At 40.6% G+C, this 24,751-nt stretch overlaps 1 protein-coding gene across 2 annotated transcripts in view; it reads left to right on the forward strand.

Moving 5' to 3' along the window:
• Positions 1 to 24,751, forward strand: part of stard13b (StAR related lipid transfer domain containing 13b) — a 79,958-nt gene that overhangs the window by 18,136 nt on the left and 37,071 nt on the right. Inside the window, exon 5 of one of the 2 annotated variants that reach the window (XM_015951388.3) lies at positions 537 to 570. In XM_015951388.3, coding sequence (XP_015806874.1) covers positions 537 to 570 — 34 coding nt within the window. Of the gene's footprint in view, positions 1 to 536; positions 571 to 19,425; positions 19,816 to 24,751 lie in introns of those variants that run through there. The other variant, XM_015951391.3, reaches the window with a different exon arrangement.

The raw sequence follows: 24,751 nt of genomic DNA on the forward strand, positions 1-24,751 counted from the left end.
TTGTCTCTGCCAGGGAGAAATGTGGAAACAGGGCAGGCAAACAAGCGCATAAATCAGAGCAGTGGGCCACAGAGGGGAAATAGAAGAGTGAGTTGGGAAAGAGCCGGGAAACCAGGAGTCCAGTTCAGACCTCACAGCCATTTTATTAAAACCAATTATACCTAGAGTCCCTGTTTCCAATTTTTTTCTGATATTTATTTAAAAAAACATTCTAAAATTTTTCATTTTGCAATAAGTAACACATCACCTTTAATTTTCTGTGTCATCCACAAAGTACATTTTCCTTGAGATGTTAGGATTTCCTCAAATTCTACACACCTGGTGTTTTTTCCTCCTGAGATCCCACCTTTGCAGGCTGCCAACTGATAAGTAGCACCTCACATTGTGAGTCAGGTGCTAAATCATACCACCTCTGCTTCTGAGGAGACTGGACTGACTCTGTTTCCACAGCAGTAATTGCAGACATGAAGAATACAGAAAATCTTCAGGTATTCACCCACAGCTTCTGATCTTTTGCTACTGTTTCTGCTTTGCAGATGTTCAACAGAGTGACCAAAGCGGCAGGTGCAGGTAAGAAATAATTTGTGCTTTACCTTATCTGTGAAACACCAATGCTGCCGTGTCAGCGTGAAGCACGCTGGTTGGGATGTTTATGCTCATATGTTGATTTTATCTCACAAAAGTCTAAATTGTGCTCATCTTCTTGTCTTCTGACTTTGGTGGATTGTCAAATTGTTCACTCTGTGCTTGTGGAATTCTGGGATAGCAGCCAGTGACTCTTGGAGAGAAAATTGATGTGTCAGAGGAGGGAATAAATGGATATTAGAAAGGAAAGCTCTTACAATAAATGATGGTGTGATTTGGTCTAGACATGTGTTTTATTCTGTTGAAGTATGGCAATTTAATCCATTTGGAGGACTGGGAGAGCTGTGATGTAAAATGTGGTGTTCAATGACCAGAAGAAGCCTTGTTTTTTACAGCACTCTGTGAGACGACAAAGCCCCATCAATGGCGTTGTGGGGATTTCTGCTGCGTTTTTGGTGTTGGGAGTTTAGTAATGGTGTTATTAACCAAGGACCTGCGGTGACACTGGTGTCCCAACCCGTTTCAAACATCTGTACAATTGCTTTTTCAGTCAAATATTCAAGTTTGAAAACCCCAAGTAACATTCTATTCATACATATACAGAAAATCATTGTACTTCTTTATTTGATTTAAGTTTTTTCTACATTTAAAAGCATTTCTTGCAATTTGATTTCCAATTCAAAAGGGTTTGTGTTCTAAAGGGTTAAAGCAGCCCCTCTAGACACTAAGGAAGACTGGGAGACATTTCAGCTGTTAGATTAAGGTGTTAAAAAGACAAACGCACAGCAAGGAGATAGATTTTGGTTTCGGTTCTACAAACGAACATTAGGGGGTGCTAAAAGCAAGCCAAAACAGCCTAGTCTCCCTTAAAAAGTTAGAGTATAAATTTTTGATGGTAAACCCCCCCCCCCCCCCCCCCCAAATTTAAGTGTTGTTTAGGCTCTTTTGTTTGTTTGCATATGTGTTCGTCGTTATTAACTATTAAGAAAAATTGTTGTAAATGAGCTAGTATGACGGGTCCCATACTTTTTCATGTATTATCGCTAAACCTAGTTTTAATTTCTGTTTTGTTTAGTCACGATTACTACACAAGTCATACACTGAAATAAGGCTCGACCCTGCTGATTCATGTCCACTTTTGGTCCTAGTGGTCGAGAAAAACCTTATCTACATGGACCAGCAGGACGAGTGCTCAAGAATGCTTCCCCTGGACCTGAACGCAGCTTTATGTCTGTTATACATTTTCCTTTTTCCTCTCTGGCTTTTAAAAATATATTTAGAGGAGACATTTCTGCCAGCTGAGATTTTCTTTAACACGTTAAACCTTTAAATGATACATTTTTGAACCCATTTAATCGTATACTGACAGGCTTATTATAAAAATCCCCCTGTAAGCCAATCCTGCTCTGTGTCCCGGTCTTGCGTGAAGGCATTACTGAGACTCCAGACGACGACTGATGGCCACAGGTGCCAGCTCACTCCCTCCCCGCCATCGTCTCAAGAATGTCCAAATGCACATTCTTTTGTTTTTAAGGCCTTTCATATGCCAGTCACTCAGAGGGATGCAGTTAAAATTAGGCGGCGTGCCAGATCATTGTTTCTGTTTTTACTGACGGGAGATATTTGGCCTGGTGTGATGTGGCCCTTGGGGGGGCAGCTGCAGGATTTGGGTTGATGCCATTTTAAACACAGGTTGCACTCTCGCATGACCTCAGTCTTAGGTGGTGATAACACACAAGTGGGTGTAATAGTCTGGAAAAATAGCATGTAAAATAAATGAAATGATTAAAGTGGTCTGTTGGTGAAACATGAATAACGACCTGTGCAAATCTTTTTAATTCTCCCTTAACTCAGCTGTTGCTTTTACTTTAAAATGACACAGATTGCAGTGTCATTTAGCTTCACACTAATTGGAATCAGCATGTGGTTTAAACATAGACTTACTGATAAAATAACATGGAGAATGATAATGTAAAGGAGACGAAGCTGGCAGAGGGTCAGACACATTAGATGTGGACTTACCTGGCTCTATTTTACACCTGGGCTGCAGAAACCTCTTTCAAGGAACTGATATGAGATGGCCAGATGGTTTTCAGTATTAGCCATAAGAATAATGTCCATCTCATTAGACTGACATTGTCCATAAAAGAAAAAACATTCCTTGGGTTGCATTCCCAAACAGAAGACCCATGATTGTTTCAATTAATTAACATCTAATCTTATCGCTTCATTTCTTTTAGTTGGTTCTGACTTTTTGTTGGTGCTGTACTCAAAGGACAGTGTGGTATTTTGAAACTACTTATTGATGCATTAAAAAAATCCTCATTTAGGGACAAAAATATAAATCTATGATCCATTTTCGACTGGTTTTTATTTTTGATCAAATGAAACCAAAACCCAGGGTTCAGTTAAAAAACTAGTCAAAAAAGATTTGATGCATGAAAGAAGGTTTATCTGAAATGTTCATGATAAGGTGACATTAGTTAAAGTTTATGGAGCATTTTTTTACTACACAGTAGACCTAGACCAAAGGTAATTTGTTCTCTATGGCAACATTTGTATGGAAATCTATTCCCTATAGCCTCTTAAATGTTAGTGTGGAAGTTAATGGCTTCCTCTGGTGAAATAAGGCAATTATGTTCATCCTCAAAACCCAGCTGCCTTGACTGCCATTCATCTGAGAATTAATGAAGTGGAACTGGTGTTCTAATGCTAGGAACATCTGGATGTTTCAATCAAATGTGCAAAACAAATATGCAGGAAATCAAGATTTATTTAATAACACGTAGATTCATTTGTTGAAAAAACAGAAAATGAAGCAGCGGGGAAGAACTGAATGATTGTTCCTTTTAAGGTGTCCTATAAAGGTTTTTTCTTTTAGTTGCAAACGGTTCTTCGAGCCTCTATGTAACATAAGCCATTTTGTTGGGGCTCAGAATGACCCAGGAGCCCTGAAAATGACCAAACACAACCCCATAATTAGGCCGTGCAATAAAAAGACTGGTTTGTTCCACCTGCTCATCCAGGACATGAATATTAAATGAGCTGTAAGCTGATTAGCCTGTTCACCCCAATGGCTTTATGACTGCAGGAAGCCAGACACTGTGTGTGTGTGTGTGTGTGTGTGTGTGTGTGTGTGTGTGTGTGTGTGTGTGTGTGTGTGTGTGTGTGTGTGTGTGTGTGTGTGTGTGTGTGTGTGTGTGTGTGTGTGTGTGTGTGTGTGTGTGTGTGTGTGTGTGTGTGTGTGTGTGTGTGTGTGTTGGGGGAAACACAAATGACTGATGTCTGCAGGGGTTGGGGGTAGTGTGATGCGAGTGTTTAAACAGTGTGGAGGGACAAGGACCACAAGGATTCTTTCTGGGATTCATTCATAGTCCTGTACATAGTACATCTGGAGCATGAGTGGTGCGCCAACATTCTTCTTTGTTTTCCTCACATTCAACAAGGGCGCTAGCAGCTCAGGCTAGCATTATCATTAGCTCAGGGTGGCATTAGCAGTAGTTCAGGCTAGCATTAGCAGTAGCTCAGGGTAGCATTAGCTGTAGCTCCGGCTACTATTATCTGTAGCTCAGGCTATAGAATTGTTCTGTGGTTAGCATTACTGTGACAAATGTTTATACCGGTATATTGCCAACACTGAAGTGGGTTGAGACATGCAAATGTACGCTTGTGTGTCTACACATCAGTTTTTCTCAGAACATTGATATAGAACAGAAGGTCAGTGATGACACACCTTTTTTGTGACTTTTTGATACATTTGACACCAGCTGTCTTTATTTTACTCCAAGGTAAATTGGGATTAAACTCTAGGACCACTTGAATTAATAAAAAGTTGTGTTATTTTTTGTGATGAACTATACCTTTCTGAATACCAGTCAAAGAGAAAACATTGCACCATTCCCTGTGGCCCAGAACTGTCAGGAAGAGGCTCCCTCCTGGCCTCTGAGGTCTCGTCCTGGCTGTGTGCACTACACAGATCTTCACTCTGAATGAAAATGCTAATCTACTTCCAATGTGGAAAACTTCATCTGCTGATTAAAAGTAAAACAAAGAGGAAACTGTGAATCCCTAAGAGACGTCCTTATATCTGTAAGGAAGCTGTGTTCCACACACATCTCTGTGAATGGCCCAGACAAAAAGAAATATAATAAATAAATAAATAAATAAATAAATAAATAAATAAAAGCTGTAGAACACACGGAAAAAGGATATTTTCAGTTGAGCCTTTAAAAAAAGTCTTAATGGGGAATGTGAAATGTCAGGAAGGACTTGATTACAAAACCCAGCCTCCACCCTTAAAAATATCTTTTCCAAGCTATGTTTTGAATTAGGAAAATCAAAAGCATCAATGGCAGTGAATTTAAGGTGCAATACTTCACAGTGACAACAAACATTTTTAAATGAAAGAAATAAAACTACAACATATGTTTGGATCAGTATGAAAAGAATAGAGTAATTATTCATTTTAAACTGATGTCATGCCTGCTGGGCGTTTCTTTAGCAAACAAAGAAAACTTTAGATTCAGTTTTTATACCAAATTTGACAAAGTTGATTTAAGCAAATGTTTATGGTGTATAACATGGATTCATTAAGGATCATTGCTGGATTGTTCAAATTTCATGCAAAATCCTTCATTTATTTTTTTGGAGCTTTTGACCAAGTTATCTTGTCATTTCCTCGTGAAAAGCACCCCCCAGAATGGATTTTGGCTTCACATGTACTTCCTGTCTCAAGCATTTGTTTCCTACGCGTTGGGAGTGCCAGAGCGTCATTTTCCGACTGCTGCGGTAAAACAGAGATTTCACAGAAATGTAACCTTTACCCTCTTGCTATTTATTTGATATAGTTTAGCTTGTGGAGAGGTCCCAACCCCTTGCTATGCTACTGAGGAAGTAGTTTAGTAAAAGAGTAGGTTTGTGAGTGGGTGATGGAGGGAGGGAGGTCATAATGAGTTATCAAATCTGAATATAACCAGCCTTTCTCGTGCATTTGACCATAAAACACTCACTGAAACCTGCCCCTACTGTTTGAACCAGTCCAGCGCCACAGAAGAATTACCAGGGGTATCACGTAATGTCTGTATAGCAGCAGAGTTGTCCTATCTGTGTTTGGCCTCCTTCATGATCCTCAGCTGTTCTGAGTCCAGAACTTCTGTCTCACATTGGGTCGCTACTGTGACCTCAGATGCAGTCTCTCTGTCTCTCCCTCTTTGGAGGTTTGATGTTCTCCATGGCAATAAGTTAGGAATAGATTGTGTAAGGTCCATTTCCTGGTTATGTAATAGTGACGTCAGTAAAGTATTGAAATAGTCCCAATTTGATGGGGGGGGGGGGGGGGGGGAAGCTTTGCGATTACCCAGAGCTGATAAAGTTGCTCGTATGAATGTGAAATAAAGCCCCACGCTGTGATGGACAACTGGCTCTTCTCCTGTGCCTTCTTAAACCCATAAAGAACCCATCAAGATAACAAAATATGTTTGTTGATTAGCACAAGAAATAGCTGTGACACCAAACAGTTCCAGGTAGAAAGTCTGTACAATATTGTTTTAACAAGGAGAAAAAATATTGGAAGATTAGAATTTTTTTATCTTAATTTTAAACAGACAGAAAATAATACAACAAAATTTCCATTTAAGGTTATTTTTCCAATTATTTTTTGTTTGTTTATTTGTCCTTCAGAGCTATTATATTACTATATAATGATGTTTTATATTATATTTTTTATATATTTACCTGCATATCGACGGAGCAGCTCGCTGGCAAAAGATCTGCATCTCAGAACAAAAAGGCAACACAAGACATACATTTTTTTTCTCCAAACAACTGTTTTTAAAAAAGGTCCAAACATTATTGTCTTAGTTGCCCGGTGCAGGCCAGGGATCTGCAGGTTGTGAAATGTGTTGATTCAAAGCTGCTGGCTAAATTAATTCCTCAGGACCATGCAGTTCCATTTGCTCCACATCTATCTGTTCAAGGTGCAGTTACCAGATGTGTGACATCATGCTCTGAATTTAAAATCTGCATGCAGTTAGGACTATAAAGAGTGTTGCTGGCATGACGAGTGCATGAAAAATTCCACACATGGAAAAATGGAAAAATGACTTGTGGTTTCCTGAGTGCAGAGGCCAGCTTGGCTGTTTGACAGTGAAAACTAAAAGACGAGCACGGGGGAATAGGCCTGGTAATGTTTCTGGACTTTTCTTAGCATATACAGTAATTTGTCAAGGTTGACAAAAAAGAGAATCTGATAAACGTTTTCTAAAAATCTGTAAACAGTTCATTGCACGTGACTTTTAATGACACCTTTAAGGCTTTTGTGAGATCATCGTGTTTGACTGTTTCCACGATTATTGAATATGATTTATTGCCAAAATCATTGGGCCGGTGTGTATTATGTTCTTTTATATTGCTGTTTGAAAAGAAACCGTCAATAATTTGATGATTTTCAATGAAAAGAAGCATGTTTATGTTTCTGAATCCCAATTACTTCATTTTCCCAAACGGAAATGAAACTTAGACAAACAACTTTGTTAAAAGACCAGGTTCAACATTCATAGTTTTTTACTTGTTGTTTTTGAAATATGATTGGTCACTCTGAGTTTCACATGCAAGCTGAACATGAAAATAGTCTTCTACCCCTGTTTCCTGCATTAGCTTCTGATAGAAAATGGACAGTGAAATGCTCAGATTAGAAAGGCCAGTTGTATCCACGTAACACTGGAAATCATCCATAGACTCATCTACTTGGCTCACGTCCAGGAGAGAGCAGAGAACGTCTTGGCTAGTAGAAGCTAACGTTAGCATTAGTAACTCCACAACATGGCAGACCTCCTTCAGGCTTGTGCTATCTGTGGAGAAAACATCAATGTTGCAGAGCAATCTGAGTCAGCGGTAGAGTCGTGTTGCTGTCAGCCAATCAGAGGTGAGATGTCAGAATATCAGGAAATACCAAGTTCTGCTCTCCTCTGCTCTGACTAATTGTTCCTGAAACAGGAGGGCCAGAGCTTTTTTTCCCCCCATAATTGACTCACAAGGTGTTGAGTTATACTAGAGACTTCTGCAGATTCATTGAATAAAGTGAGTGAACTTAGTCTTTGACATTCCAAGGCAAGTTCTATAGCCTGTGTGTGTGTGTGTGTGTGTGTGTGTGTGTGTGTGTGTGTGTGTGTGTGTGCACGCGAGTATGTGCACGCGAGTGTGTGCACGCGAGTGTGCGTGTGTTGAGGAATTTAGGCCTGGGATTTGTAACACTAAACAGAAAGAGACATGGGCAGCTGTGTCAGGATGCAGTCCAGTTTCAGGGTATAGACCGTGTGTGAGAGATTAAGTGTGTGAAACGACACAAAGGCTAACTGGTTGGTCCAGCAATCAGCTGCCATGAAAGAAAAAGATTTAGGGATTTAGGTGAGTAATGAGCCAACAAGGGTCCAGCGTTTTAGTCCCAGTATCATTCACTCATTCACACACGCATTCACATGCTGATGGTGATGTGCTACAAGGAAGCCACAGCTGCCCTGGGACACACTGACAGAGATGAGGCTGCAGAGCACAGGTGCCACTCGCTCCTCCAACCACCAGCAGCAGGCAATGTGGATGAAGTATCTTGCCCAAGGACACAACAGCAGAATTTTCTGTCTTGGGCTGGAATGATCCTACAACCCTCTGATTACTTGACAACCCACTCTACCTCCTGAGCTACTGCTGCCATAATACTCATCATCATCATCATCATCATCATCATCATCATCATCACCATCATCATCATCGAATGCACAGAGATAAATCCAAACAACAGCTTCTTTCCTGTTTGAAGCTTAAACCTGAACACACTTTGCAGACAAATCTTACAAGCCAAGAACATTTCTGCAGGATTGGCTAACTGTGTTGGCTCCGCCAGTGGCCTCCCAGATGTCCCACACATACCACAAAGATGGGGGTGGGGTGGGGGTGGGGGGTGGGGGGTGGAGTTCCAGGACTCTAGAAGGCGCTATATCAAGTACAGGCTTTACCAAAAAAAAAAAAAAAAGGCTTGCATTACTTAGAAATTTGGCAGTGTCCATGTGCACCTATTATAACATAACAAACAAAAATAAAACTGCAGCATGCTGTTAAACACGATTCTTTCCGGGTGCAGTGCTACAGCTTGTGGTTTCAGACTTGTGGACATACTGCTGATTGATGACAATTGATGCCAGTGGACTAGCTTGTTATAGTTAGTTGCACAAACTTTATTAAGAAATGTAGCTCAGATTCTAACTGGTTGTCTTTTAATTGAAACAGCAATGATCATATAGTGCAGCATGTGATCTAAAATGTAAATGTACTGACTACATTATACCTGTGAGCTTGAAAGTCTGGAAAATTCTAAGTGAGGGATGGCAAAAAAGAGGAGTAGCGGAAAGAATAGTTCACTCTTTTGACTTTTATCTGGCATCATCTCTCCTCTCATCTTCGCTGAGTCTCAGGCCGTGTACGCTGGTGTCCTGGAGGCCTGCCTGAGTGACGTCAGCGCGAGCAGGCTGCATGGAGCAAAACACTATCTGCTATCAATCTCCCACAGTTCTGCAGATTTCTACATCTGGAATTCCATCAAATCTCCTTGTGCATCATTTTTTTCCATCTAAAATCGGCAACAGATACCACTCAGATTTTTAACAGAAAGTCTTGTCTGCATCTGGCAAGGAAAACAAACTCTGTAAACCCTGTTGGATGAGAAAAACGTTAACTTTGTGTGCTAAAAGACAGCCATTTGTGCTAACACAATAACCTAAAAAAGGACAAATTTTAACTGCTGTCTAAACATCTACACAGAATGCTGAGTTGTTCTTCCTTCTCAAATGGAGGCAAACTGGTGATGCATTTATTCTGCGTCATACAGAAGACATTTGTCACCGAATAGGAGCCGGTGATGCCTTTAACTTCGTACTGTAGGCTTAATTTTATGCAGCTGTTGTTTTCTGCTTTGTCCCTTGGTCAGACTCCTAACGTTGGTTTCTCTCTGGGAACAATCTTCTGGAAACACAAACATCAACTTCCTGTTTGAACTTGATTCTTATTGGGTTATGTCATCCCTCAGTATACGATAAAACATTTTTTATGCAGAGTTACCCTGTTACATTCATTCATTGCTGAATGCAGCCATTGCTGTGGAGCTAAACAGATCCTCATGAACTTTTGTACATCATCAAAAAGCTGAATGGAGCTAGATTTTCATTAGAAATGGAGTGGCCTGTTGCATAGCTTTAAAATCACTTAAAATAAATTAAGTGTAGTTAATTTAGCATCTGTGACAATAAAAAAGGAATAGGGAGTGAAATGTACCTCTGTGATTAAATCCTCACAGCTCTAATAGAAACCAGGTGCAGGATAGTGGTTTCCAAGTTTTCCCATGTGTTTTTTGTGGGCAGTGGAACCTTAACAGATTTAGAACTGACAGCATTACATGCTTTGTCATTCAATTAAACAATGGCAAAGTGCATGCTTGTCATGCCAATTTCAGTTTCTTTAGCTTACTTAATGCAAACTTTTACCTCTGCGAGCTTTAATCTCTATGCAAATTTGTGATTGTGATGAGGTTTTCTTTAATTCTCATTTAGTGGATTTCTTTGACTTAAAAGGTTAAACTATGCAAGAACATCCGCAGTAAAATAGAAATAGTCTAGTTTAAAATTGATGTGACGTAACAGGTCACCTCTTTGGGAATGAATGGTGGGGTGAATGGGGGAAAGGGAGAGAAAAAAACGTTATAATTGAGATCCCGCTAAGCAAACAGAATTAGTGGCCACTTTAATGCGTTGGGACCAAAGTCGGCTCCTCCTTCCCCAGCCACATAATCGAAAGCCAGATACGCACCACATGTGTGGCTCCTCTGGAAAATGAACTCGACTTGGGAATATATGGTCAGGAAATATATAGCACATGCATAGGACGAGCCCTCAGGGGTCAGGGTGGAGGTGGAGGTGGAGGGGAGATCTCCTGGCTCCCAGATCCTTGTTTCCATTAGGCTTGGAAGCACAATCTTCCAGATGATTCTAGTGGGCCTGGTGTAGGACCTTCTGGCCAAAAACATGACCCATACACATCTGGGATTTTCCCCCAGCAGCCACAGGACAAGCATTCCAGAGCAGTCATCGGACACAGATGGGGGGAAACACACACTTAATGAAGTCTATGTTGGTAACGTGTATAAAAGTAAATATCTTTATCGGTTTGTGTTCAGCGAAGAGATGAGGAACAGCAGATGAGGAACGACACAGGAATTGTGCCGTTTTTTTTTTCTGGGAAAAGGGTTACCAGCCAACACAAACAAATGATTGAGTCAAGGAAAGGAAAACATTCTCATGCTAACTGATGTTTCCTCTCCCTGCATCTGCTATCATCGCTGCATTGTCTAACCTAAATGGACTTCACGGTGTTATGTTCAACTGTATTGTAAAGTGGTTCTTTTTTATTTAAAGAGGGGGAAGGATTTCTGCCTCTGATGGATCAAAACTTGCATATTGCTGCTGCTTTTATGCCCTTTTACTCTTTAAACTGGTATTTTCTGTTTTTCCATTCTTTCTTTCATCTGCCCCCCCCCCCCCCTCTCCTGAGACACTGCAGGAAAAATTGGTTTAATTTAAAACGATCTTCATTTTCATCTTAAATTATTCAAGGTAGAAAATATTTCACCCTTTTGAACTGTTTAGAAACAGAAATTATTGTTTATAAAAGTCCAACTAATTCAAAATGGGAAATTAAAGAAGCACACCAAAGGAAAGCTCAGGTCCCAGGAGGATGTGATCCTGCTTTCTACTCATATCAGTCTGCAGGACATCGCATAACGGATGGATGGACAGATAACTCGAGGGATGTTTTAATGACAGATGTTTTTTTTCTCTAGAGTAGCAAATGTCTTTGTAATATCCATGTATTTATGTTAACTTACAAGTATTTGGTTGATGACGTTCAGCTTTTTTAAGGTTGGGATCCTTATTCTTATGACCATCTGGTGCTTGACTCAGATCAGCCTTAAGTCTGTGTTTTTCACGATAAACATAACATATTCCCATCATTAATATCAAACTAGACTGAAAAAACAAAACTGTCAATTGTGATGTTTGGTCTGCAGAGTGCAGAATGATGTCAAATATAAAACTTGTTAACTTTCTACCCCAACAATCTCTGAGATCATTGTTAATGATCTAGCTTAAAGAGCAACTCACCCACAAATCAACCTTTGTTTTTTTTGCTGATAAACTATATAAAGCTGGGTGGACACTGTGCGACTTTTTCACTCGTAGCACTCAGCTTCAGCTCAAACTGGACGACTTCCTCGCAGGGCAGATCTCACGAGTCATGTGCTCACACTGTACTACCCAGTTCGCGGATGCGACCTGACTGCTCACAATGTACGTCTGGTAGCAACACGTCGGACCTAAAAATATGCTAAAAATAGCAGTTTTTACACAACACATCAGATTTTGTTGTGTTGTTTTGCCTGTTGTCCTTTGGGAGTGCTCCAGGAGGACACAGTGGGATTTATGGGGGTTGGATGAGGAAAACGAAATAAAGAAATTAAATCTGTGTTTTGTGATCAGTATAATTTGACATGAACACGACAAACACGCTTTCTTGACAATCCTTGTCACTGTGTGTAAAAAAAACGTTTAGAAATAAAAACGAACAACGCGTGTTATTAGGGAAATAGCGGGTGAGCGGTGTTGATGCATGAATGCGCATGCGCTGTGAGCGGTTCTGGTACTTTTTGGGTTGCAGCCGCTCGCTGTGCTGCTTCAACCCTCACGAGGAACGAGCAAAATATCAAACACTCCAGAAGTCCGTGCGAGCTCACAATTGCTGATCGGTAGCTGGTCACGTGGTGTCAATCGCCTCTCGTAACCCCCTGTATACTACACGACGCTCAGCCCAAAACTCGCCCCGTCTTGTGGACTCTCACACGAGTGGAAAATCGGCTTAAAAAAGTGAAAAAGTCACACAGTGTCCACCCGGCTTTAGCAGGGTTAAATTTTAGCTCATTTGGGATTTGCGGCGTCAGTTGAGGTAATATTTCAGCCTTTCCAATGTTAATCAGCTGCTCCCGATTGTAAAGCAGCTTGTTGCCATGGTTACGCATCATAACAAATGCTCAAAAAGTGAAAAAATAGCACTAAAAATCCTGTAAGCTTCACAGCACCTGAAACAGAAAAGTAAAATGTCCAGAAAGCACAGTTTTTCTTGAGAAACTAGAAGAAAAAATGTCCAAAAAAAGGCAAAACTTACATATAGTCAACAGAGCTACTCCAACATGCAGCCACCCAGAGCAGCGCAGTTCTGGAACAACCCTGCTGTAACTTGTGCTAACAACGAGCTAATTATACCATAAATTAATAACATCCACACTGTTGGACAAAAGCTATTATTTCTTTCAAGTCCAGTAGCAACAAAAACAGGTCACCATCAGTCTGTGATTTTGTAGCCTCCTTCAGCTTCCTCAAACTGCTGTAAGAACATGCCAATGTTCACTCTGGTTTTATCTCTGCTTCGCTTCCAAAGACATTACTCTTTTACTTTTACTTCCGGGCTCTGCTACGGTGCAAAAAGAAAATGCAAACTTCATCGTTTTCTTGTTCTTGTGCTTTTTATTGATGATATGCAAACTGAAAATGCTAATCGCTAGCATTACAGCTAACAATCATAATGCAGGTAAAGAGCTCCCTCTATAAGCCACCTACCTGCTTCACAAAACTGTCAAGTGTGATGTTTGGTCTGCAGAGTGCAGAATGATGTCAAATATAAAACTTGTCAACTTTCTAAACCAACAATCTCTGAGATCATTGTTAATGATCTAGCTTAAAGAGCAACTCACCCCCAAATCAACCTTTTGTTTTGCTGATAAATTATATAAAGCTGGGTGGACACTGTGCGACTTTCTCACTCGTCGCACTCGGCTTCAGCTCAAACTGTACGACTTCCTGGCAGGGCAGATCTCACGAGTCATGTGCTCACACTGTACGACCCAGTTCTCAGATGCGACCTGACTGCTCACAATGTACGTCTGGTAGCAACATGTCGGACCTAAAAATATGCTAAAAATAGCAGTTTTTACACAACACGTCAGACTTTTTTGTGTTGTTTTGCCTGTTGTCCTTCGGGAGTGCTGCAGGAGGACACAGTGGGATTTATGGGGGTTGGATGAGGAAAACGAAATAAAGTAAATCTGTGTTTTGTGATCAGTTTAATTTGACATGAACACGACAAACACGCTTTCTTGACAATCCTTGTCACTGTGTGTAAAAAAACCGTTTAGAAATAAAAACGAACAACGTGTGTTATTAGGGAAATAGCAGGTGAGCGGTGTTGATGCATGAATGCGCATGCGCTGTGAGCAGTTCTGGTACTTTTTGGGTTGCAGCCGCTCGCTGCGCTGCTTCAACCCTCACGAGGAACGAGCAAAATATCAAACACTCCAGAAGTCCGTGCGAGCTCACGATTGCTGATTGGTAGCTGGTCACGTGGTGTCAATCGCTTCTCGTAACCCCCTGTATACTACACGACGCTCAGCGCAAAACTCGCCCCAATCTTGTGGACTCTCACACGAGTGGAAAATCGGCTTAAAAAAGTGAAAAAGTCACACAGTGTCCACCCAGCTTTAGTAGGGTTGCGTTTTAGTTCATTTGGGATTTGCGGCATCAGTTGAGGTAATATTTCAGTCTTTCCAATGTTAATCAGCTGCTCCCGATTGTAAATCAGCTTGTTGCCATGGTTACACATAATAACAAATGCTCAAAAAGTGAAAAAATAGCACTTAAAATCCTCTAAGCTTCACAGCACCAGAAACAGAAAATTAAAATGTCCAAAAAGCACAGTTTTTCTTGAGAAACTAGAAGAAAATTTTTCCAAAAAAAGGCAAAACTTACATATAGTCAACAGAGCTACTCCAACATGCAGCCAACCAGAGCAGCACAGTTCTGGAACAACCCTGCTGTAACTTGTGCTAACAACGAGCTAATTATACCATAAATTAATAACATCCACACTGTTGGACAAAAGCTATTATTTCTTTCAAGTCCAGTAGCAACAAAGACAGGTCACCATCAGTCTGTGATTTTGTAGCCTCCTTCAGCTTCCTCAAACTGCTGTAAGAACATGCCAATGTTCACTCTGGTTTTATCTCTGCTTCGCTTCCAAAGACATTACTCTTTTACTTTTACTTCCGGGCTCTGCTACGGTGCAAACAGAAAATGCAAACTTCATCATTTTCTTGTTCTTGTCCTTTTTATTGATGAAATGCCAACTGAAAATGCTAATGGCTAGCATTACAGCTAACAATCATAATGCAGGTAAAGAGCTCCCTCTATAAGCCACCTACCTGCTTCACAAAACTGTCAAGTGTGATGTTTGGTCTGCAGAGTGCAGAATGATGTCACATATAAAACTTGTCAACTTTCTAAACCAACAATCTCTGAGATCATTGTTAATGATCTAGCTTAAAGAGCAACTCACCCCCAAATCAACCTTTTGTTTTGCTGATAAATTATATAAAGCTGGGTGGACACTGTGCGACTTTCTCACTCGTCGCACTCAGCTTCAGCTCAAACTGTACGACTTCCTCGCAGGGCAGATCTCACGAGTCACGTGCTCACACTGTACGACCCAGTTCTCGGATGCGACCTGACTGCTCACAATGTACGTCTGGTAGCAACATGTCGGACCTAAAAATATGCTAAAAATAGCAGTTTTTACACAACACGTCAGACTTTTTTGTATTGTTTTGCCTGTTGTCCTTTGGGAGTGCTGCAGGAGGACACAGTGGGATTTATGGGGGTTGGATGAGGAAAACGAAATAAAGTAAATCTGTGTTTTGTGATCAGTTTAATTTGACATGAACACGACAAACACACTTTCTTGACAATCCTTGTCACTGTGTGTAAAAAAACCGTTTAGAAATAAAAACGAACAACGTGTGTTATTAGGGATATAGCGGGTGAGCGGTGTTGATGCATGAATGCGCATGCATCGTGAGCGGTTCTGGTACTTTTTGGGTTGCAGCCGCTCGCTGCACCGCTTCAACCCTCACGAGGAACGAGCAAAATATGAAACACTCCAGAAGTCCGTGCGAGCTCACGATTGCTGATCGGTAGCTGGTCATGTGGTGTCAATCGCCTCTCGTAACCCCCTGTATACTACACGACGCTCAGCCCAAAACTCGCCCCGTCTTGTGGATTCTCACACGAGTGGAAAATCGGCTCAAAAAGTGAAAAAGTCACACAGTGTCCACCCGGATTTAGCAGGGTTGCGTTTTAGCTCATTTGGGATTTGCGGCGTCAGTTGAGGTATTATTTCAGCCTTTCCAAAGTTAATCAGCTGCTCCCGATTGTAAAGCAGCTTGTTGCCATGGTTACGCATCATAACAAATGCTCAAAAAGTGAAAAAATAGCACTAAAAATCCTCTAAGCTTCACAGCACCAGAAACAGAAAAGTAAAATGTCCAAAAAAACACAGTTTTTATTGACAAACTAGAAGAAAAATTTCCAAAAAAGGCAAAACTTACATATAGTCAACAGAGCTACTCCAACATGCAGCCAACTAGAGCAGCGCAGTTCTGGAACAACCCTGCTGTAACTTGTGCTAACAACGAGCTAATTAAAATATAAAGTATTAACATCCACACTGTTGGACAAAAGCTATTATTTCTTTCAAGTCCAATGGCAACAAAGACAGGTCACCATCAGTCTGTGATTTTGTAGCCTCCTTCAGCTTCCTCAAACTACTGTAAGAACATGCCAATGTTCACTCTGGTTTTATCTCTGCTTTGCTTCCAAAGACATTACTCTTTTACTTTTACTTCCGGGCTCTGCTACGGTGCAAACAGAAAATGCAAACTTCGTCTTTTTCTTGTTCTTGTGCTTTTATTAATGATATGCAAACTGAAAATGCTAATCGCTAGCATTACAGCTAACAATCATAATGCAGGTAAAAAGCTCCCTCTACAAGCAACCTACCTGCTTCATAAAACTGTCAAGTGTGATGTTTGTTCTGCAGAGTGCAGAATGATGTCAAATATAAAACTTGTCGACTTTCTAACTCAACAATCTCTGAGATCATTGTTAATGATCTAGCTTAAAGAGCAACTCACCCCCAAATCAACCTTTTTTTGCTGATAAACTTAGTAGGGTTGCATTTTAGCTCATTTGGGATTTGCGGCTTCAGTTGAGGTAATATTTCAGCCAATGTTAATCAGCTGCTCCCGATTGTAAAACAGTTTGTTGCCATGGTTACACATGCTCAAATGCTCAAAAAGTGAAAAAATAGCACTAAAAATCCTCTAAGCTTCAGAGCACCAGAAACAGAAAAGTAAAATGTCCAAAAAACACGCTTTCTTGACAATCATTGTAAGTAAAAAAATGTGTAGAAATAAAAATGAACAACATGTGTTATTAGGGAAATAGCGGGCGAGTGGTGTTTATGCATGATTGCGCATGCGCCGTGAGCGGTTCTGATAATTTTGGGTCGCAGCTGCTCGCAGCGCCGCTTCAACAGTGCGATACCCTCACGAGGGACAAGCAAAATATTAAACGTGCCAGAAGTCCGTGCGAGCTCACGATTGCTGATTGGTAGCTGGTCACGTGGTGTTAATCGCCTCTCGTAACCCCCTGTATTCTACACGACGCTCAGCGCAAAACTCGCCCCAATCTTGTGGATTCTCGCATTAGTGGAAAATTTGCTCAAAAAATTAAAAAAGGTGCACAGTGTACGCCCGGCTTAAGATACACATGTTGTACGTGCATTTTGTTGGAGGGGTGTGGGCGGAGCATTGGCACTGTTTCCAATGACACTTGCTTCTCATTCCTTGCTCTGTGGTGGCCTGTAGTAGCCTAGTGAACTAGACCACAATCTTGCTTTGCAAAGTTTGCAAATATATATGTGAATATATTTTCACATATATAATGTGTCTTGCCAGGCTATAGGGGTACGTAATGAATGGGCGGCACACAGGCTGGTGGAAGTGAGATTACAGAGAGTCTAAGAATTTTATTTCCTGGTATAAAGACAGGCTGACAAACATAACTGATATTTAAGATAAATTGACATCTCAATAGTGCCAGCGGTAAGATTTTATCATGTATTGTGCCTACCTTTGCTCCCAAAGCTTTAAAATAGCGTGATCTTGCCCCTTAAAGTGGTTAAAACTGCTTTAAGATACTTGTATAGAAGAATAATGTATTTATTTTTACACAGTATTGAACCCGTATAAATCATCTTTTAAGTGTCAATGAAGCAACGTACCACAGCTTTTTATTTTGAAATGGAAAACTAATACTCTCAGGTGGTTGGTCGTCTGAGAAACTGTCAATCTTTACTCAGTCTCTCAGTGGGTTTAGAAAGGATTTAAACCTATTATAACAGTAACCTCAGCGGGTGCCCACAGAATGTTTTCAGCTGATATGATATCACCGCTCTTGGGTCATGCAACCCGTGGGAACACAGTAACAGGAGAAAATTCCTATAATAAATCTAACCCAATGATTATTGAAACCATTTCCTTACAGGCAGCCACAGAAGCAAATTTATAACAAATGCTGTTTATTCTATGAGTCAAAGTCTTTTTTTGTTGCAGCATTGGGGCGTGAAAGTTTTCATAATAACAAAACTAAATGGTCCTGAAACTGAGTTCTTCCTCCTGAGAAGGCGCTGACCTCTAACCTGCATGAGAAGAACTTGCTAACATGAAACTAGGTCAAAATCTTGACAGAAAAAGTATAAATTCACTCTCATAATTTAGAAACACCCTCCTAAAAACAACTGTTACATGCAAAAAAGTCATAAAGGCTTTTTATTATATACAGTCAGGTCCATACATACTGGGAGATCGACACAATGCTAACATTTTTGGCTCTGTACACCACCACAATGGATATCAAATGAAACGAACAAAATTTGCTTTAACTGCAGACTGTCAGCTTTTATTTGAGGGTGTTTACATCCAAATCAGGTGAACGGTGTAGGAATTACAACAGTTTGCATATGTGCCTCCCAAAGAACCTGCAAAGAATTATTTATATTTATTTTTTTAGTTAAAAAAATTACTCACAACTGAATTTAGTTATGTGATGACCATCGACATATGAATATGATGATATGGTGATGATGCGTGATTTGAACTGAGTAGAGTGTGTGCTTATGGAAGTTTGGTTTACTGTAAATAATTGGAATCCTGTGATGTCTTCATGCGCTGTTTGTGAATTTATTGGTCCATCTCAGTGTGAAAAGCCTGGAATTAATAGAAGATATGCCACATTTAAACTGATGTGTGTTGTTTACTATAAGTAACTTTCATAATCATAAAATAAACAGTTCTTTAGTTTCTAGTTATTTGCAGAAAATATGTGTGATGCTTAGATTTGTTCTTTTATCAAGAATACTGGTGAGGAAAAGGAGGAATAAATCTTTATACTGTCATAGTTTTGTCTTTTAAAGTTTGTTTTCAACATACGTTTTATTTTATAGCATAGCAGGGTACTATAAAAATATTTGTGCTTTAATATTCTGAAACTTTTGATAGCCAACAAAATGTTTTATTGTCTTTAGGGTAAATAGAAGAAGAGTAACTAAAACTTTATTTAGCAAGTCTTAACATTAAGATATTCAGCAAAAATTCAACAATTGTACTTTAATTATTAATGTATAAAAAGTAAAATAAACGTTTTTGTCCTCCATCCTTTCTATTACGCTTTTCATCCGTATTTCTTAACATTTTGTCCCTATTACGTGTTGTACTGTTAATCCCCACGCACCCTCGCGGTACACGAACGCAGCACGCCTGTGCAGCTCGCTGCGCGTGGTCTTCTCACGCAGACGCAAACACGCACATCTGGTGGGAAGTGTGAAAGGCCGTTTCGGGGCTTTACTGACACTTTCTCACTTTTACTCACATTTATTTGCTTCTCGCTTCTAACTCCGAGGAATCTTGTTATTAAATTAAAAATGATAAAGTCTCGCGGAGAGCGGGCATCAAGGTGAAGTTCGCCACACTTGCAGGGACTTCTGGTTTTCTGTAGGAGATTTAACCGGTTTGTGTTTTTATGCGGTGGACAAGAGGAAGATTTGATTATGTCAGCTTTGAGATGACTTCTAAAAGACACTCGGCGAAACTGAACCTCCGACGGTCTTTCAGCGATCAGCTGCGGAGCTCCACGTCTAAAGCCTGGGATTTGCTCTGGAAGAATGTCAGAGAGCGGAGGCTGGCAGGTCAGTAACACGCTTCAGGCGAACCCTGGTGGCGCTTCAAGGGGGTAGTGATGCAGTACGGTACCCATTTGACAACTTTTTCATTTTCACATTTTCGTGCAAACATTTCAATTTTTGGAGGGCATGTGTCAGAATGACATGACATTGGAAAGAAATCATCCTTAAATATGGTTGTAATTTGCATGAACCCCCTTTCCCCCATATATTTAAACGTTGGCAAGCTAATCCTGCGACGTACGTACTTTATTATTTCATTATGTTTGAATAAACACATGAATGGACATTTATAGTTACGTCAATAATGCAGTGTATGCAAAGTTTTTTTGGTCTCACGAGCTAAAAACACTGAAAGTAACATAAGGACGTGCAGGAAATTCTTGCCAGTATTTGTGTTGGTTTTTAACTCAACTTTCTGCAGAATAAATAATCACAAGCTTGATAACACCACATGGGAACGCTAATGCATAATGTTAAGGTGAAGTACTTTTACTAGCCCCATTGTGTTCTTCAAAAAAGGTATTTGTAGAATTTTATTACCAATCATGTCTTACAGGTTGCCATACACGTTATGCAAACTTTATTGTTCTTGTGCACATTTCATCAGCACTTTGTATATTTCTCAGCCATGTTATAGAGATAAGAGACTATGCAAAGTGTTTCATCAGCTGCTCTGTTGAATATAGACACAGCTGCAAATAAAGCGTTCCAGAATTTGAATCCCAAAGCTACTGTCTATCCAGAAGGACAAGAAAGTAATACTGCTTTTCATATTTCCAAATTTATTTAGTTTTTATTTTCTTCTGCCACCATCAAGCATTTGTTTTTACAGGAACATTTTTTAAACCAAAACATGCAACAAATTATGTAATATCAAGAAAAAGAAAAACATTATAGAGAATGCGCTTAAGTGAAATGAATAAAAAGTCATGTTCAATGCCTGGTATAATGGTCAAATTGATAACTTCAGGGTGAGAATAAAACCTTTGTAATTGCTAAAGTTAACCACTAGATGCAGTAAACTGACAACACCAGCATCTCATGTGGGAAAGTCATATGAATTACGAAACAACTCGCTCTTCATCAGGCATGCTGAAGTCATACTAACACGTACCAGATGTGTTACGTGATACAATAACTCGCTGGTGTGCTCTTTTTTTGTTTAACTTGATTTGGAGTTCCTTTTTCAGCTTTCCCACACAGTTGTGTGTAGTGTGTGTGAAGTTTGACGTGTGCTTGGCTCGGCTGTGCAGCCTGCTGGGGCTCAACGCCGGTGATTGAGGCTCAGTGTGTGTGATGTCTGGAGAGTTGACATGGAGTGTTTTAAAAGTGAAGGATGAGTGCCACACAGTCTGCATTCCTGCAGCCTTCACCTGCAAACGCGGACCTTTAGAATAATGTTAAAAGCTTCTATGTTTCGTGGCACAGTTTTTATCTTTATATATTTCAGCAAAAATCGGCGATTAAATGTGGAAACCTATTTGAGTTTTGCAGGCGGACAGCTGGAAGCTTCTTTTTCAGAGCAGATGTTAGAGAAATTTGAGGGAGGTACAGAATTTTGTTCAGGGTTGAGGCACTGATGGGCCATTTCTGGCTCATCAAAGATAAATCTGGCCAATTTAAGATGAAATTCGTGTGTGGCACTTTGCAGAAGGTGACCCACTTACAGCTAAAAACTGATAGATGGCAGCTGTCTCAGGATGTCACAAAGAGAGAGAGCGCTCCGTGAAACATTCCTGCCAAAGCACAGACTCCAGCCTGCCTCGCTGACTGAAATATGGACCAAGCTCTTCAGACTTTTGAGACTGTTTAGCATTTTATTTTTGTAACTTGGTTGTTGTGTAGAGTAAAATTGTACACATTTTTGATTAACATATGTTAATTGAAATTAGATACTGAAAGAAAGAGAAGAATGTGTGCTGTTGATAAATAAAGTGAAATACGTATCACTTTTTCTCAGTATAAATGTTTGACTTTTAAATGGACAGCATTTATAAAGTGCTTACTAGGGTTATGCAGCTCCCCAAGTAACTTTACAACAAATCAGTCATTCACCCACTCACACACACAGTCACAAGCTGGTGGTGGTGAGCTACATGGTAGCCACAGCTGCCCTGAGGCTGACAATTCCCAGACTCGACAATTCTCTCTGACCACCACCTGCAGGCGGGAGGGTGGTGTCTTGCCCTAGCCTGGCCTGCCAGACTCGTCCTCTGTTTAATTCTGCACAAAGAAAGAGTCTGGTAATTCACAGGCAGAGAGGCACTTGAGGGGCGAGACTAGGCAGCTCAAAAATAACCAATCACAAAAAAGACGGAAATGCCGACTGTACCGTGTGGCGCTGTAGTTTTTTAGCTGTAGTAAAACAAGGCGTCTGGCAACGGCGCAAACATCTTTTATGTTTTTAGAAGGAAGGCTTTTAGCGCTTCTTCTTCTTGTGGTTTAAGACATTAAAGTCATTTAGAACAGAGGAAAGAGCCGCAGCGAACTCCGTCGCTGTCTTCGTTGTTTATGAGAAACAGCGTCGCTGTGTTTGACATCCGTGACGCTGTAGTTGTTCAGCTGTAGTCAAAAATGGCGTCTGGCGACATCGCAAATGTCTTTCTTTAGAAGAAAGGCTTTTAGCGCTTCTACTTTTTGTTTTAAAGACATTCAAGTCATTTAGGACAGAGGAAAGAGCCACAGCGAACTCCGCTTTAGTCGCCATGCTCGAAAAACTCGGCGTTACGGTGTGTGACGTACGCTACTAAGCGCGGATTGGCTCGTTTAAAATTCTCACGGGGTGGGGTTATTTGAATAGGAGACTTCCCAGACCCTTCCTCTGTGCAGAATCAAACAGAGGAGGAGTCTGGCAGGCCAGGCTAGTCTTGCCCAAGGACACAAAAACTGTGACAGACTGTCTTAAATCTGTACCCCTCCAATTAGGGGGCATGCTCTGAACTAGAGGGCTGCATCGGGATTGGGTCCCGCGGGACCCAACACAAATCTTGCGGGGGCGGGCGGTGTGAACTTTGCTGAGGGCGGGAACGGTCGGCTAAAAGAAACAGTGCGGGATCGGGATGAGTATGATGGAGTCGGCAACTGATGTTGAAAAGAAGCTGAAACAAGGTCTTTAAGACACAAAAACCAAAGCAAGGCAAGTCAGACATTTGGAGGAGTTTCTCTGATTGTGTTAATATTTCTCATTCAGGTCTCTCTCAGAAAAGCGACCTTGATCACTGCCTGATTAGAGAGGAGAATAGAATATGAAACGGCCTTGATTTCATTATCCCTTTAAGCACCACACAGTAGCTCCTTTATGTTTTTTTTTAAAGAATTTTATAGTTTAAGTAGCGAGGAGTTATTTGAAATCACATGCGCTGAGGCGTCACCGGTGATCCTGGTGACGCATCGGCGTTAAAGGATTAAAAACTAAATGAAAACAAAGTGTGTCAATCCTGACCAATGTGTTAAAAGACGTGCAGGATCCGATTAATTTGTTTTTCCCGCATTTACAGTAACGGGAAAACAGTTAAAAGCAGGGCTTGTGTTGTGTTGACCGGATAATTCCCGCATTTGACCGTTTATTTTGACGGAGAAAGAATAGAAAGAATTACCCCAACGCATGCAGACGAACTGACATTTTATTTGTTACGCACATCGCAGATGTAGCTAAATCACTCCAGAAAAGATTCCCATCTGAACATCTGAGCGGGACACTGCTCAGCGCAGCTCGCTGTCAACATGTACGTACGGTGCACTGCAAGCTGAAGATGTGGAGAGGGGCTTTGAGTTCGTCGCAGAACCAGAGCGCATGCTTTGGAGTCCTCTGACTGTGAAAGGTGCATAAAAATGCAGGTCATTTATCATTTATTTATGCACATTTCCTTGTAAGTATCTGAAACATTGCCTCACTGGCTCACTTCTAGTTCCTGAAGTTGGTGCACCAGTGCTCCCCCCCCCCCCCCCCCCCTGAGTATGACTAACAAGGCATTCATTCCTACTAGAGACCACTGTGAATGTATTGATTAAATGAGTGAACAACATCTTTAAGTACTCTGTTGATACTTCTGAGAATGCTCTCATTGCTTCTAACAAAGATCTGACCCATCACCCCATTTCTCCCACTATCAATTGTAAATAAGACACCAAGACTTAAGGCAAATATACTGTGTTGGGTTTCTTGTGTTTATGTTCAGCGAACTTGAGTCTTGAAAGCGCTTACAAATAAAATTTCTTCTTCTTCTTCTTCTTCTTCTTCTTCTTCTTCTTATATAATCCCCTACAGCCTGTATTACTCCTTTTGCCTGGTTTCCAATCACAACCACAGATTTTAAGGAGTTTTAAGTATTAAAGTATAGGTAATCCTGGAAAATAATATTCAAGCAAGCTGCATTTTGGGTAAACATCTTAATTGTTCCACTTGCATCATACCAACCACCAAACCAAAAGGGTGCTGTGATTGGCAAAAAGCAAAACATATCGGGCCAATGTTAGACCTGCTGATGTTACAATGGAGTGTAGCTGGACCGACATGCAGAACACAATCATTTTGCTTCGGCTAACATCTGTCTAGATTTCTAGGCTATGTCTACTTTCTAGTGGATAATGCATTAATCACTTTATTCATCTAGAATATTACGCTAAACTAGACTTGCGCTATTAATGCATGATATTCAGTGAGGCCTGAGTCCAGAATTCAGATATATAATGGCTCCTGAGTTGAAAATCTTGTGTAATGTTAGGGCTGTTCTTAGGTTTTACCACAGGAAACATATCCACATTAGAACCAGGGCTGTCCAGTTCAGATTACGTGTGTCTGCTGCTCAATTAAACCACATCACAGCTGTCTAATGCCACAACTTGGTCTCAGGATGAAAACAAGTTTCCCCCTGTAATCACACCTGGCTGAGGCTGAGTGGAAATGATTGAATTGTTGTGAATCCAGCAATAAATAACG

This window comes from Nothobranchius furzeri, chromosome 13, assembly GCF_043380555.1.
Source record: "Nothobranchius furzeri strain GRZ-AD chromosome 13, NfurGRZ-RIMD1, whole genome shotgun sequence".
Taxonomy (NCBI): domain Eukaryota; kingdom Metazoa; phylum Chordata; class Actinopteri; order Cyprinodontiformes; family Nothobranchiidae; genus Nothobranchius; species Nothobranchius furzeri.